This window comes from Metopolophium dirhodum, chromosome 1 (genome assembly GCF_019925205.1).
Source record: "Metopolophium dirhodum isolate CAU chromosome 1, ASM1992520v1, whole genome shotgun sequence".
Classification (NCBI taxonomy): domain Eukaryota; kingdom Metazoa; phylum Arthropoda; class Insecta; order Hemiptera; family Aphididae; genus Metopolophium; species Metopolophium dirhodum.
This window is the reverse complement of record NC_083560.1, coordinates 108,094,165-108,111,579: the sequence shown is the minus strand read 5'-3', so window position 1 is coordinate 108,111,579 and position 17,415 is coordinate 108,094,165. Positions and strand designations below refer to the sequence as shown.

Genomic DNA, 17,415 nt, shown 5'->3' with positions numbered 1-17,415 from the left:
CATAACTAAAACATGTTTTTTTTTCATACCTACTTAAAATGTCTGTGATTTTAGCGTATTTCGGGGATATACCTATAACCTATTACCTATACTATATGCTCGTCAAATGCATGTGGCACTCGCTCCGAAAAAATTGTAATTATAAATATTAAAATTTAAAAGTACTTAACCGAAATAAATATTCCTTTTAGTGGTTCAGACTTGATTGTGAACGCTTCACCGCCGTTTACTGCACTTTTCGTATAAGCGATGAGGGCAGTATTTAAGTGTTATTATATTTACGTACTACTTTACGCATTATTACAATCCTATTATATTATAATGTAGGCCCGTTGTTGTTATTATTAATTCATTTTTTTTAATAGGAATCAATTGGGAAAAACTTGAAAATGTCATATAGTAGAACAATAAAGTACGAAACCGACAAGCATTTTGATAGATAAATACGTTTTAAGTTTATATTCACAAATATATTATACATATATATATATATAAACATACGTGTATATTACCTATACAAGTACCTAAATAGTATGTATATATATATTTTCTATATAGAATATTAAAACGCTTTATAATACACACATTATTGTATAATAATTCATAGTTATAAAGGCAATAAATATTTTTTCGTTAAAAATAAAATGATAATTATTTATTAGAGCTGATAACATTACATTGTTTACAACATTATTTTTATCATAGTTATTACAAAATATGTATCTGAATTCGTTCACAAAATATTCTTTTAAATTTTGTTTTTTAGTACAAATTATAGTAAATAAGTAACTTATTTATCATTTTATACGCATAATTCTGTAAATTATAGATCGTAAATTCAGTAAAACACAATAAAATTTCACAATAAATGTTGTAAGTTATAACATCGAAAACAATTAATTCTACATGTATTTACAATTAAATACATTTTCAAAACTAATAAAAATTACATTTTACATCTGTGGCTGTTTAACATACAGATTATAGATGAGTGAGAAAATAGATTAATACATATTTAACAGCCCTAATAAATCACAAACAAAATATACCCACCAAAGAAATAAAATAAAATATAAAATGTTTATAAACGACAGATTTCTCATGAAAATATCTACGGAAGAAAGCTATACAAGAATAACAAAATAAATGCTCTAAAATATCGATCACAACCATTACAAACTAAATTTTCTTTGGCATTACTGTCTTATAGTTACACTATATAAAATATAATTACACAGTAATAAATTATAGTCATCAAGTGTTTGGCATGAATGGCGGCAAAACTAATAATTAAAATCAACCAAGTTTTAGCTACAACAGGTCAAAGTAAAAAAAAAAAAAAAACACTACGTTTTGTTTATAAAATCAGTCAAGTACAGGTACAGTAATAATTATTAGTACATACATAATACATATCATATATATATATATATAAGTAGTAATATAATTAAAATAAAAAATAAAATAAAACATAATGTTGTAGTAGGTAGGTAGTAGGTACCACGTGATGTTGTTCAAGAAAATAAACGAATCATTCCGCGATTACGATGTGTGTTAAAATTAAGATTTTTTTTTGACCACAAGTTAATATTTAATAATACTAAATATAATAACATAGATTCACAGTAATCAGATTTCATAATATTACCGTTTTTAAACTATAATATAACCATATATATCACGCATAACTAAAATAACCATAATGATAAAAAAAATGCACTCCTTAAAAAAAATATATTTTGTTTCATACAAATATAAACCAAAACTTCAAAATTGGGTTTGAAAACAAAATATCATTAGCCATTGTACGATGTTATTGTTTTTGTTATATATATAATTCTAAGCACCGTAGAATATGCATTATGCTTTTCTATACCTAATTAAAAAATAAATTTTAAAATACTGTTAACTGAAAGGGTCATGAATTTCAAAAATAAAATAATTAATTTTTTTCTCTTTAATTTTTAGATACGAAAATCATTTTTAATTTATTGTATTGATCGTTTTATAATTATATGTTTAAGAACATTTGTTAGACTTAAAATGTAAAGCTGTTTACAACTTCAATTAACGATCAAACTTGTTCCTACTCTTGAGTCTTGTTGATTTGTAGACAAGACTAATTTATGTCAGTAACTAGTAATTTCGTGAGAAGCTTATAGATAATTACGGTTAGTCATTAAAATCAAAACTGTTCGTAACGGGAGCTAAGACCAGGATGAATATTGCATAGAAGGTAATTGATTCACATTTGAAATTCAAGATATTACATGAGCTCCACATACTAATTTACAAATGTATAATTTCAACTAACTATAAGATATGCAGTGACGTTTTCCCAAAATGTATCTTAATGACATTGCACAATTATATAATAACAGAACAGGTGTAGCGTCCAATTTCATGCCAAGAATTACGATCTTTAGACTTTGGTAAGAAATTCGCTTGTTTGACCAATCAAATGGACGGAAAAAAATCATTTACAAGAATAATCGTAGAAAATAATTAAAAGGAACCAATATGCAAACAATTATGTGCAACTAAAAATTATCCATGATTAGTGTGTTTATTATTATTATTTATCCGTACCGCATAAAATGCAAAGAAAATGTATAGATAGTTTTCAATACATTTTCGTACATTTTTTAATTCATACTCCATAAAAGTACTTTTCTTTGGTCCAATTGTACTCACGCTACACATCATCATTGATAATCTTTAATATTGGAATGTTGGTTCCATGGAACGTCGTTTATGGCTGGCTGTAACCTATTATGAGGATGTGGCGCTCGCATAATGTCGTCTGTGGGTTGGATGTGATTCCTGGGTCCAGATTCTGGCGTGTATGTAAATGTCAGCCCCGTGGCATAAATTATACCATCGTTTCTCACTAGAGATACTGGTACTTGGGTTGGCTGCCTGACCCAGAGCCAATCACCCCTAAATGATGATATATCTGGTACAACTGCCAACATACTCTCCTGGCAGCGATACATAGTTTCAGATTCAACATCACCAAACCATACTTGTAGGTGAGGTGTGAAATTTTCTCCAGTCAATTCTAACATAGCCACATCACCACCGCCGTTCAAGTTCAAACTGTGAACGACTGGAACAGGTGTTATTGGAGAGTTCACGGGACCCATGCCTTCGTAAAACTGATACTCGGCCTTGTCCGTGCTTATAATCGTCCAACAGGCACCATCGTTAATCATTTCTTTATTGGGTTCCTTGGGACAAGGAGTTGCTTGAAACTGAATTATACGCTCTTGGGATAAACATAAATACATATGCTCTGTATCTTTCATGTAAAACGCACACTTATGTAGTTGTGACACAGGATCGTCAGCTTCCAGAAGAGCCATCTGTTTATCGACTTTCCTTATTATAAGTCTAGGCAATGCCATACCAGTGACACTACAGACTAGCTTGATAGTACTGCCATAATGAACATATCCATCTCTAACATTGAATTCTTCACTCTCGCTTTCATCATCGTCCAACAAGTGAATAGTAAATGCACCCCACTGCGTCGAACTGGCATGAAAGTTACCCTTCTCCACGTGCAAGTATCGTGTACTGACTGTTTGGGATCTTAACCTATTGAATAATGCTACTTTTGTTCCACTTGCGATACATAAATCAGCATTTTTTAACGATTGTTTTTTCTTTGATGGTTTTGATATAACCTTTATTCGTTTACTATGGAATGTACCAATGTCATAACCAATATTATAAAACATTCTAACCATCAACATAAAATGTTTTCTTTTGTCCGAATCTGAAATGAACAACGTTTTAGCAGCACAATACTGCTTTCCATTGTTAAGGTCAAGAGGCTGTAACTCTTGGTCAGTGCTTCCAATACCAATGAATGCGCTCATCTGAGAATTAGCTTCAGACACGCCTTCTCTTAATAGTTGTTCTTGACGAAGTCTCCAGCCATCACCAAACAAATATATACAAGGGGGTGGACAAAAAAATCGTTTTTCATTACCGTACGATTTCTGAGCTACTTTAGCATGGAGAATAACCAACACTAAATCGTTGCGATCTCGTAGATACCTCTCCATTGCATCTCTAGTTAGACGTTGTTCAGGTCGAAACTGCATGGGAGCTTCGGGACCATAATGGTGAGGCATCCTTGCTGGCACTCCAAGAAGATCCACGGAGTTATAACAGCTTAAAGAGCCTACCACTTCTCCATCATCCGTATCACCATCTTTCTCTGATTTTAGCGTCCAAGTTCCCATAAATCTAATAAAAACACAAAAAATATATATTTAAAAGTGATTCAAAATTCAATTTAATACAATATTTTTAATTAAACAAAATCAACTTTGTAATTTAACAGAGTAGAAAAGCCTTAAAAGTTATTTTAAAATCCAAAGTTCAATAGAATAAAATAACATACACCTATAGACTATATGGCTATAGATATACTATATATAAACCACTAATGATAAAACATTGTAGTACTAAATTATAGTTGGTAGGTATTGCGCGTATAGTATTTTCTTAAAAAAATTATAACTTTACACATTTTATTAAAAAGAACAATATTAATATAAAAAACAATAAATTACCTTACACAACAACTGTTTTTAAATGTATATTGTTCTACAAGCTATTATTGGAATGTATAGAAAATAATATATCAATGGTATTCATAGATAAGACTAATAAATGACTTTTCCATAGGGTGCCGTTTGTGTTTATTTTCCGATCAATGTGTTTATGTGACATTTTTTAAGAACTTGTGCCACTCAAAAAAGACGTGTTAACAGCAAATAACAATACACTAGGAACTACCTATAGGAAAAAAACAATAGCTTTATCGTCCCCCCTCACGGTCTGAACTAGTGATACAAAAGCACGTGCATCTGTGGTAATCTTCTGGATCTGTTAGTAGTGCTACTATATACGTATACAAATCGTATAGTTAGGTACTGATCGTAAATGTTACAAATCAAATATTGAAACAGAATAACTTTAAAGTTTTATATTTGTACACGTGTTTTAACTATTTTAAAAATAAAATAGAAATTATATCATAACTCAGTATTAACACTATTAAGTATACCTATAGTTAGAAAACGCATCATAGTTATAGTTATGTTGGTAATTATTTTCTTTTTATAAAACTGCAAAATAATAATTTATTAAATATTTTCGTTTATTTCAGTAATTTAATTTATATTTTCACTTTAATGATGTGCCTACTAGTAACAGTTTAGATTTTTAGAATATTTTAATTTATTAATTAACACCATGATATAAATATAAGTATGCATTTTATACCTAATCGTTATAGTTTTTATTTTAACATTGTTATAAATCCATAATAATATGCTCAAAAATATTAGTTTGAGAACAAACCAATATTGCCCGACAATATTTGCAAATTAATAATTGATTCATGTTAATGTGTTTTATATTTTTATTTAACTTTTATTATAACACAAAAACCTTTCTAATCTTTCCTAATCAAACACCCTCCCCCGAGTCTCTGAAAACTGAAAACTGATGACTGTGCATGGTGGTCCACTGAATTTTGATAATTCAAATTAATGTTATCGAATAACTCAATCGATATTTTTCCTATTTCCTGCCTACTCGCTATATACTACGGACTGAGCTTAACAATAGGGATATTCAATACAATATGTACGGTATGGAAATAGTATTAAGTGCGGTGCACAATGTGTATAATAACATGTGATAGGGAGGGTAGAATATTCAATTAATATATTGGACACCCTACATGCACTTGAAGGGATAATCTCCTTTTAAGTGCACAAAAATGGACCCCATAATAATTTATAAAATATATTATACTATTATACTGCAGTAAAAGACTTAGTATAATATGTTTTACGTATCTACATATTATACGGACGATGAAAACAAAAACAATTCATTAGGTACCCTATATTTCTACGTCTTCCGAATGTATCGACACAAAAAAATATAATTATTACAAAACAATATATTGATATTTTATCATTCACATAATATAAGAACATTTAATTTATAAATGTATAAATATATACATGTAATATAATATGTATATACATAAATTAACTATATATATTTATTTACGTAGGTATTATACGTTTAAATAATTTTATCCGCCTCACGATTTATACCTCGCTTTTTTAGTTTTCTCCTTGTGAATATAATATAATACAACCTGGAGTAGAAATTCAACTATTAAAAAAATTATGTTATAAACAATTCTTTGTAACAATAATATTTAAATTGAAGTACAGTATTAATGTAATAAACTATAAATACTTTTTGTATTATAAATGTATATATTTTAATGTCAGTTTAATAATTAAAATTAAAAAAAAACATATTAAAATTCTACTGTTGTCAAGATATTTTGTATTTCTTACAGTTTGCGTTTCTGAAATCATTGTTAGTATAAATATTTTATGATATCGCCAGGTCTACAGCACCGTGTGAGTGTGTGACTCTCCAGTATACATTGTATAGGTAGTACCTATCATAACTTATGATACTTCTATGGTTCAAAAGTATATGTTTGTACTTTATTTATGGGATATTACAGATATTATTTCTATTACTTTTTGTGAAGTTATGAATGTAAAACGTATCTTTTTTTTTAAAGTAAAAATAATAATTTATTACAGATTTTATGTATAGGTATTTAAAAAAATAATGAATTATTTCATTATATTGTTGTTTGTTCAACGTCTACCAAAATAAATTTAAATTAATATTAACAGTAAACGGTAGTGCTTACGCCTAAACATTATTTAAGCTAGATACTTTGAGAGTATGATTTAAGTTGTCATCGATTCATTTTAATGGTATAGGCATAATCCAACTAACCAAATAACATAAACTATAATAACGCTTAAAATCGTAGACTGTAGTTAAATAATAATATAATTTAGATAATATTATATTTAAATTAAATTTCAAATACATAGGTACATTGTCAATATCTTTTTATACACGATTATTTTCTATTACTATTAATAATTACTATTAACCTATTATATTATTATTAGTTTTTTTTATAAATATAGATAGAAAATAATAAAAATAAAAATAATTTATTCACATAAACGATTAGCCTCCTACAATTTGTATCAGTTTAATTACATTGACTTTTCATTCAAACGTTTGGGCTAAATAAATAAAACTATTCCAAGTATTTGATTCAATGTTTAATTTAAGACACATTTTTTTGTGACTGATATTTTATAACAAGCCTAAATAATTATATTAATATATTATAAAAAATGAATTAAGTAATTAAAAATAGAAATAAATAATATGCAAATACAAAATATCTTGATTTTTTATGTCATGAAGTGTGTACCTAGCTTATTGTCAAATAAATGACAAACTATAGTTAAGCACGTCCCAGATAACAAATTACGTTCAGTTTAATTTATTTCACAGATTATTTGCGTTAAAGACGAAAGTTACTATTATAGGCTAAATCTATAGGGTATTTAATATATTATCATTGCAGATATCAAATATGCAAAATATTGTTTCGAATTTTTAATTTAACATTTCATTATGTATATATATAGGTATACATTATTTTATTTTTGATAATAATATGATTTTTATTGATTATTGATGAAACATTTTCATTATTGTATAATATGTAGTATGTAAAGGACCCATACTTAGTATTTAAATATCACTCTCAAATATACCGCATACAACTTTACTAGTTTATACTCTATTGGACACAACTTATCACAACATATTCACCAGAAGGTATATTGGACGTAAGTATAGTATTCTCTCGTCAATCTATACGGCATGTGGAAATTAATAAAAAAATTCTAATCATCGGGTTTAAGTATACCGTATACACTACAAATCCTCTACAAAATATATATGTCACTAAACCATAGAATCGGTCATTTAGGTGTTTAATATAAATAATAGTATAACAATATCTGCAGATAATATACTGTATTTAAAATTATATAAATATTTTAACAATGCATATCAAAACATTCATATTATACCTACCTATTATAGGATACAACTAATATAGAAGTATAATAATATTTAATATTCATAAACACGTAGGTAATCTTAAGACGTATACCAGTGTGGACGGTGCGGTCTAAATAAAATTAGCTTTAAAGAAAAAAATGTTATAAATATTAAACACTTAATGCAGGTTAACGTATAGTATAGAGTTCTAAATAATTTTAAGCTTTTATTAAAAAATTTGACAACTTGAAGCTTCCGCAATTATAATATATATTATATTATACACGATAGGTACATGTAAAGAATGTTATTTTAAGTTTTTATTTAACTATACGGCTAGTTAGGAATGTAACATTATCAATTCTATATACATTTTATGTACGGTCTTATTATTAATACAAATTGTATGCTGAACATTTACAATGTTTATTATTAATGATTATGTATTCTATGTTTTGATAAACCTATATAAGTTATACCTACCTACTTATTCTCTTATTAAACATTTGACTCCCTATTTAAAAACAATATAGAACAGTGTACCTACCTATACTCTATAGCCTATAGGTGTTATATCATATGTACAATGTACTAAATTACGCATAAATGTTTCGCCTAAGTTAATGCGATGACATTGAATGCATGGTAAGTAGGTAATAAATAAAAATGTGTCTGCATTATTTAAAAAGTATATTAAATTATGACAATTGTTTACACTGGGTATTTTATTAATACACACGCGTTTACGATTAACAAACAATATAATATATAGGTAGTATTATTGTATAGGTGATTCGTTTGAACATAGAGAGGAATAATTCAATCAAAACTTTAGTTTATTAGTTTTAACAATATAGAGTTTCAGTCTGAAGAAGTGATTTGCAAGACAACCCACTCGTACACGATATAGTTTTTACTTTTAAGTTTATACAAATATAGACATTTTAAGCATTATTGTGTTAGAATAAATATATAATATATATGGGTACCTGTATTATATTACAAAAAATAACTGAAACTCTCATCTTGTATTAAGACTGAATTACTGTAAAGTTTCGAAATAAAAACGGTAACGAAGGTCGTAAAGAATTTTAAAAATATCGAAAATTATTAAATTTGATATGTGATCAGCCGTCATTAAAAACAACCGAAGTTATTATCTATCGTGTATAGTATATATCGTAGTTACGGTATACCTACGTATGTCATATATATATATACCATTATATTATACTGAAACATATAATGGCTATAATAGGTACTCATCTTAAGTATATATGTGAAGTGCAAAGGGTCAGCTAGTACTATATATTTATGTATGTACGTATACATATATAATATATATATATAAATATATGTATTAGACATTTAAACCCCCGTCGCGTCGTCAGGTACCTAAATATAATAAATATGGGTAGTAACTAATAACAATATTTGCGCACACCCTCGCTAGCTACTCCCGTGTATTTTTCGTATAGGTAGTCCAAAAAACTAATAACAACAAAACTGTTACAATAATAAAATCGGACAACACAATAAAGTGCTCAATAAATTATATTATATATATATATATACAGGGTGATCCATTTAACGTAAAACACTTAATTGTTTAACCATCTACTTTTCGTATAATAAGTGTCCTACGTTAAATGGATTACCATGTAAACACATATATGTATAAACACGTAGGTACGTTAATCAGAACCCAAAATATCCCAGATTTGGTCTGTTGCGGAAAAGTGCATATTCAGATGTTGTGCAGGACAAATAGCTCATAGACTCATATAGACTATACTATTGGTGCAGGACTATACATTTGAGAATACACATTTTATGGCATATAAGGCATTAAAGTTTATGAACTTGTTCATTTTCGTCCTTATTGATTCTAATAAAATATACGTACAATACGTTATGTGTTAGCATGTGTACCTACCCTACTACGACTATAGGTACTATAGTTTATAATGTTAGTTAAAAATGTTAACAGTACAAAAATGAGAAACTAATTCTAGTGATCTCATTTTAATTAATAGTAATTATTCATCACAAGCTACGTAAGTAAAATTAATGGGCAAAAACATTTTTATTAAAAAAACTGTTGTAGATATAAGTACCTACCTATTTAGTATTGCATACCTATTATATTTTTTAATTCAATTTTCCTATTGTATCTTAATATGAACTTTGAAACACAATGATCTTCCAACAGAAAGTTCAAGTTTGTTAAAAATTTAAAATATGAATATTCAAAATTATATGGTACCTATGTAAATTCTAAAACATATAAAAATGATTTCGTCCGTATATTAAATTGGAACTTTCGTATATTTATATTGAACTGGTTTGTTCCAAAGGCTGGATATATAAATAGGTAATTATATAATATAATATAATAATAATATAATCGCTAATTACACAGCAGTGCGTTAAAATAATAATGAGCTTTTACACGTCTTCTCGTCGAAGTCTTTGTATTTAAACGATACTATTAATATCATATTGTACAAAAATAATAACAGACATAGGTAGGTATATAATATTGTTGTGAATTACCTCGAGTCTTGTCGCCGGTGTCCAGAATAGGAAGAAGAACGAGAGCGGCGGCCGTGGCAGCCCGGCGTAAAGTTCGGTTTCTCGGCGAAGGGTGGTGAAACTTGGTTTTGGGGGATTCGAGTGCGACTTGGACGGATGGGGACGATTGGTCCGGCGGACACGAGTCACGATATTATTTTATTATGCCAAGTCGAAATCGACGGCTGATAAGAATAATAATAATATTTTGTTCTCGACTGGACGGCGCCGGGCGAGCACGTGAGAGCACACGACCCGCGAGACGCGCGTGCTGCAGACGACTGACGACTGATGCGGAGGTAGCTATATGCGGTACGCCAAGTCGGGATGAGTCTCTTTCGAAATTAATTTGATATATATTTTTTTTTTTTTTCGAAAACTATTTGATAATATTTACACTATTATTGCTGTGCGGAGTTAATCGGTGGTGTCGAGCGATTTTACCCGTCCCGGGTTGTGACGTGCGTCGGGCGCGAAGTGTCGGGATTCGGGTACACCGGGACGACGACGACAACTGCACACGAGTACACGCGGGCGGCGACCGCGGACGACTGAGTGGCGAGTGCCCGACGACGACCCTGTTCGGCGGCGGCGGAAAAACGTGATCCGCGGCGGCGCGCGCAAAAACCGTTCGCGTGTACGTGAACGTGAACGTATACGTGTGTGTGTGTGTGTGTGATATCGGACGGCGCAAGGGGGAAAATAAAATGGGTAAAGGAAAAAAATCAAACGTAAAACGAAATAAAGAGGGACCGCGGCGGCCGAGCGGGCCCGGACCAATGGGATCCGTGGGAACATTCCACACTTGTGGCGGCGGCGGCGGCGGCGGCGGTGACGACGACGACGACGACGACGGGGCAGCACAGCTCATACCACCACCACCACCACCACCGCCGCCGCCGCCGTTGCGCTCTCTCGCGACCGTACTGTACTATTTCAATTGCTATTGCTATTACTATTATCGTGTACTATATGTACATATATATAATATCATAGCGTAGTCGCTCCGGTTGCGCCGCCGCTTGTAAACCATTCATGCCTAAATCGGCAGTGGCGCTGTACAATATTATACGAATATACATAATATATATATATATATATGTGTGTGTGTGTGTGTGTGTGTGTGTGTGTGTATGATATTATACGCGTGTACAAACGCATACAAGTGTGCGTGTACGTGTGCTCGCGCTATATATATATATATATTATATAAATATCTAATATTATATATACACTATACACGTCGATGCCGCGACTCTCCGCGGACGGACGCCCTCCGCCAGTCCGCCAGACCATCATCCAGCCCGCCGTAGCATGACCGACCGACCGACCGACCGGCGCGGCGGGGCGGAGGAACCGATTTCAAGGCGAACTCGCCGGTTCCCACGGTGCGTTTGTGTGTGCGCGTCGTACACTGTGCAAAGACTGTGGGAACTAGCCGCTACCGACCGGCGGCGGCGGCGGCGGCGGCTCGACGGCGGTGACGACGGCGGTGACGGCGGTGACGACGACGACGACGGCGGCGGCGGCGGTGGCGGTGGCGGTGGCGGTGGCGGTGGCCCGACGACGATCTTTACTCCAATATCGCCGACCGCCCCGCCCCCGCTCGTCGCTTCGCTCCCGTTACCCACCCCCCGCCACCCGCCCACCCACCCGCCGAGGAAGACTGCCGCGGAAGATTCCCGTATAATAATGATAATATATATTGTTTATGGTAAAGTCGTCCGCGTTTTTCATGCTCCGTATAATTGCGTACATCCGCACGATGAATCGCTTCCGCGCGCGACGTTTTATAATCACATATTATATTATTATTATATTATAGTCGGCCTGTTCGTGTACCTATACCGTTCTCTTGGTACCCATCGTACCTACCCCTTATTTGTGCGGTGTATGATAATGTTTACGATAATGACGATGAGATGATATTGTATATATAGGGTACCACCTATATGCAGCAAGTTGTACCTAACTGGCCAACTATAGTATTATTATAATATGATTGCGATTCGAGACGTATTTGATACGGCTCGCTCGAGCAGTGCATCGTACCTGCTACATAATTGTATACAGAGATCGAACTTCGACTTTAGAGAAGCGTACTATATACTAAATAAGATGATGTGTATTCTGAGAAACGAGACGAAAAATGGGCGCTTGAAAAATAAAAACACGTGCACACTTTTTTTAAATTTAAGTAAACTTATTTTTAATTTAGGTACAGTAGCTATATTGAATGATTTTCTATTATTTACAAAGGCATCTGTTATAAATTCAATTTTTTCAATTTTTACATCACATGATATTACAATTCCACAATAAAATGTTACGGTGGCACACACTACACTGGTACCAGCATAATTTGGTACAAGAGTCATATTTGGGTATTTCGAGGGGTCGAGGGGATGATGAGGGTTATCCAATAACTTCCCACTCACCTCCCTCCACCCCCTGAAACTAATTTATATTAAAGTAATAAATATTCTTACCTAAAAGCTAAGAGTATTGATGTAGTCAAATTCAACACCCTCTCGACAAAAAATTTAAAGTTAAATTGGACAACGGTGCTATAAGTAGTTGTAACACGAAAAGATAAAAGAAAATTTATAATTATATGTAAAAAATTGTGTACTTTACTCGAGCCACGCCGTGCCGTGAGTTTATAATGGACGCATATCGTACAAATCATTATATAATACAGGTTTAAGTACGATTTGGAAAAAATATTAACTTGATTACGTAAAAAATTAATATTTTTTTTTTTAAGCACCTACGTGGTTACGTCTATAGAATGGTATACCAATTTGGGTGTTGGATCACATTAAAGTGATTGTACCTATAACTTTAAAAATTTTAAAATAATAGGTTTAATTTTTTTAGGTTTGATTTAATTTATACTTTTTATACCTAGTGAAAATATTGCATTTTAATATAAACTAAGGATACATAATACTAAGGGATTAAGGGGTCCTCAGGGGGTACAAACTCCCCTGAGCCTGCGTCTGTAAATATATAGTGTTGTTGGCTTAAAATTGTAAAATTTAATATTTAATGTCATTTTTAATTTTTATAGTGAAAAATATAACATTTTTAAGATAAATTTTAGAAAACAAAAATTATTAAACTGTATTATAGCCTATAGGTACCTATACTATATATTATTGTGCAAATAGTATGTACTGTATCAGTACCACCTAATATCTACCATGTAGTTACCAGACCGTATTTGACTATTTATCTGTTTTTAGAATATTTATAATATTTTTTTCCCCGAAAAATGATGAGCCAAGACAACAACAACGACAACAATATTATTACAATAATCTAAATTGTCATCAATTATGTATTTATCGAATATACTGTTTATAATTAATATCATTTTGGTCACAGTTAAATAAACCAGAACAACAGAAAATATTATATGGGTATCGAATATGAACAGTAATGTCTGAAAAAACAAATCATACCACTGCAGTGAAACAGAGAAGAGAAAAAAAAGGAAAACATCAATAATTTTAATTTAAAGCTTCAATAAATTACGGGACAAAAAAATTTCATATTTAGAAAAAATATATTTTAAAATACTTATAACTGTGAAAAATATAACACTTAATTAGTAGGTACCTACATTCATTATTTCTAGTAATTTTAAAATTAACGAATATTATTTGATTCATTAATTTGTTTGGTTAGTCTATGAATTGTTCTATGTTGTTAATATTTATACAAATTTTAACTTTTAAATTATATTATTATATTGAGAATAGAATAATTAATAATATTGTGATGTAGAAAATATTATTTTACTAATATATTAGGCATATAAGATAAAGAACATATTTTTTAAAGTGTTAGTTCTGCGTAATTTCTCTGAATACTTAAGTAATATTTTACGTAAGAGTTAAAGATATAGGTTCAAAGTGTTCGAACCATTAAATTGTATTAATTAAAAAACGTGACATTTTAATTAATGTATATCGTCCCCGTTCATGCAAAACACACTAAGTCCAAAAATCGGGTTTTCCGGTTTATTGACATATAAAATTCAGTTTAAAAATATCTACAATATGCTGTATTCAACTAAGTCCCAATATTATTTAAAGATGTTTAATATACAATTCAAAATGTTAACTAAGTCCATTCGATATTTTCCTTAATACGCAGAACACACTAAGTCCACACGTGGACTTAATGCGTTGTGCATGACTGCATGAGTTGATTCATAGAATATAGTTACTAACATGCAAAATTAATTAAGTCCATTTTTAATCTATAAATTATTAATAATATTATTTTTTTTATCATTATTGAGTAGTTAGAATCACGATTTAAAGTATTTAATCGTGGTTAGTGGTTAGTGGTTACAATTCAATTGATTATAAATATTTATTATAAATACTTATTTTATATTTATTGAAGTTTATAAATAGTTATTTCTCGCGAAGATTAGAATATTATTTTGATAAGAACTATTAGTTAAATAGTTAAACTACTTAAACTTAAAAATTAAATTTAATAAAAACACTGAGATATGACAAAGAATATCCAAATCATTTGCTATATCGATATGATTATTCTGATGAGTTTTCTAAAATAAACATAAAATTAGTCAAAAGAAGGTCAACTGCACGAACTGAGTTTGTACCTAAAGAAGCTGATCAACTTAAAAAAGCCTATACAAGTATGTTACCAATATCAACAGCTAAGTACAATGATTTGCAAAAGTTATGCAAGCAAAATGTTATTCCTTCTCAATACCATGCTTGGTATGCTTCTCTGCCATCCACATTAAGAGTGTTAGATTTAAATCCTATACTAGAAAGTGATTATGATGAGACTTCAGAATAAAAAATATGTATTATGTATTTCTATTAATTTTTTTTTTTATTTAAAATCATTCTGTTAATTACATTTTAAAAGTGAAAGTTTTTTTAATTTATATTTTATATTTGTTTATGCATTTTATTTTATTTTGAGAATTAAATTTAAATTCAGGACTTGAAAGAAATTCTGATAAGATTTCAGAATAAAAAAGTTATTACATAATATTTTTTTAAAGTTTTTTATTTTATTTTAAAGTATATTGCTTATGTTAATTTCTAAAATGTTATTTTAATTGTTATTCTTTAAAATGTTAAAGTTTATGCATTTTTTATACCTATAAATATCATTATAATATTATGAAAAAATATAAAATGTTTCCTATTGATTATAAAAAAATAAAAAGAATTAAATTGTATTAAAATGAGTTTTTATATTATATTATTTAGATTCTGCAGGTCAACAATTAGATACTTGCAATACACACTAAGTCCATGTAAACTATGCAAAAGTCACTAAGTCCAACTTAGTAAATTGTATTTTAACTATAATAAGAATAATACAATTCACAGTGTAATATTGTTTACAGCCATTTATAAATGACTACTTTACTTAAGAGAAAATCAATTAAAACAAGCAAAAAAAAAATTTGGTTACATAATATTATGGAATTAAAGGTTGGAAAAATTGCAAAAGCTCATACTCAAAAATCATGTTTTTGGACTTGGTGTGTTTTGCATGAACGGGGACGATATTTAAATTTAACGAGATTAATATTATTGATTAGTTATTTGATAGTCCATTATTTCTTAACAGTGCTGAGTACCTATAATTATAAAGTTGCTGTGTGACCAATATTATAATATTCAAACAGGGATAGAATGGATTTTTTCGCTTTGAACAGGGCCCACGACCAATAGTATCAGTCCCTAGAGATTTTAATCCGGGCTTGAAAGGTGTGTGATCGTTCGGCAGTTAGGCTAGATATATCTAGTATCTAGGTACTATATCTAATATAATTCTACTTTATTATAGGACGTACCTACGTCCTATTATTATTATTAATAATATTATTATTGATTATAAATTATTTATACGATATAATATTATGTACATTTGGAATCTCGAATATCCCATATTTATTTGCTCAGAATCCACTTTGAGTATCATTGTTATTTGACATTTATCGAAGACCAACTGTTACGGACTGGAATTTTTTCTGTATTATAAAAGTATATTTTATTGGAATACAAATAAATTATTTTTAAAAAGTTCATCCTCGTCCCCAAAGCGAAAATACTTCACTGTCGAAACGGCCTCTTACTCATTCATACTACTATTAATACTCACTGCAGGTATCGTTGGTATTCTTTAATTTTTGTACTTAAAGTATACCTAAATATTTATATATTAATATAAATATAATGTCTACAGTTATATTAATTATTAATAAGTACCTACTTACTGTCTATATCATATAGCAGAAAACGGCCAAGTAGGATCTGTTAAAAAAAAAACAAAAAAAAACCAAAAAAATCCTTAATTTTAATTATATAATTTATATGGTATAATGTATAATAAATATGCGTACAATGGTTGTTTCGTTATTTTATATATTAATTTTGGGGGTTTTGTACAATTTAGTTTAAATTTTGGAACAAATCCAGCAGTTGTTATCTGCAGGGGCATTTTCTGTATAAATCAAGATTATCTCATTTATAAAAATATAATTTTCTTTTTTTTTATCATGCTTGGTTATTATAGTTATAGATATTTTCACAGATAATAAAAACATTATTTTATCTACAGGTAATGCATGGTGTGTAATATTATGTTTGACAAAATAATATATCTAACTATTATCTAAGTAGTGGTGCTTCTAGAAAAGTATAGAAATAGAAAACAATTAAAAAAAATGCAATTGATATTTTAAAAGTTCCTAAATTGGAAAATAGTATAATATTATGATTATCTGAAGATTTTACATGACGTCATGACATTTTGAGTGCACATCATGATTGT

At 29.9% G+C, this 17,415-nt stretch overlaps 1 protein-coding gene across 1 annotated transcript; it reads right to left on the bottom strand.

Moving 5' to 3' along the window:
* Positions 1-550: 550 nt before the first annotated feature.
* Positions 551-11,351, bottom strand: LOC132935526 (suppressor of hairless protein-like). Its single transcript, XM_061002112.1, has 2 exons — positions 10,555-11,351; positions 551-4,257 (listed from the first exon to the last, which is right to left on the bottom strand). The coding sequence occupies exon 2, from the start codon at positions 4,251-4,253 to the stop codon at positions 2,706-2,708; it is 1,548 nt and encodes a 515-aa protein (XP_060858095.1). The 5' UTR covers positions 4,254-4,257; positions 10,555-11,351; the 3' UTR covers positions 551-2,705.
* Positions 11,352-17,415: the final 6,064 nt, after the last annotated feature.

Bases quoted from the DNA above. Each gene is read 5' to 3' on its own strand.
- LOC132935526 (XM_061002112.1), bottom strand. From the start codon at position 4,253: ATGGGAACTTGGACGCTAAAATCAGAGAAAGATGGTGATACGGATGAT.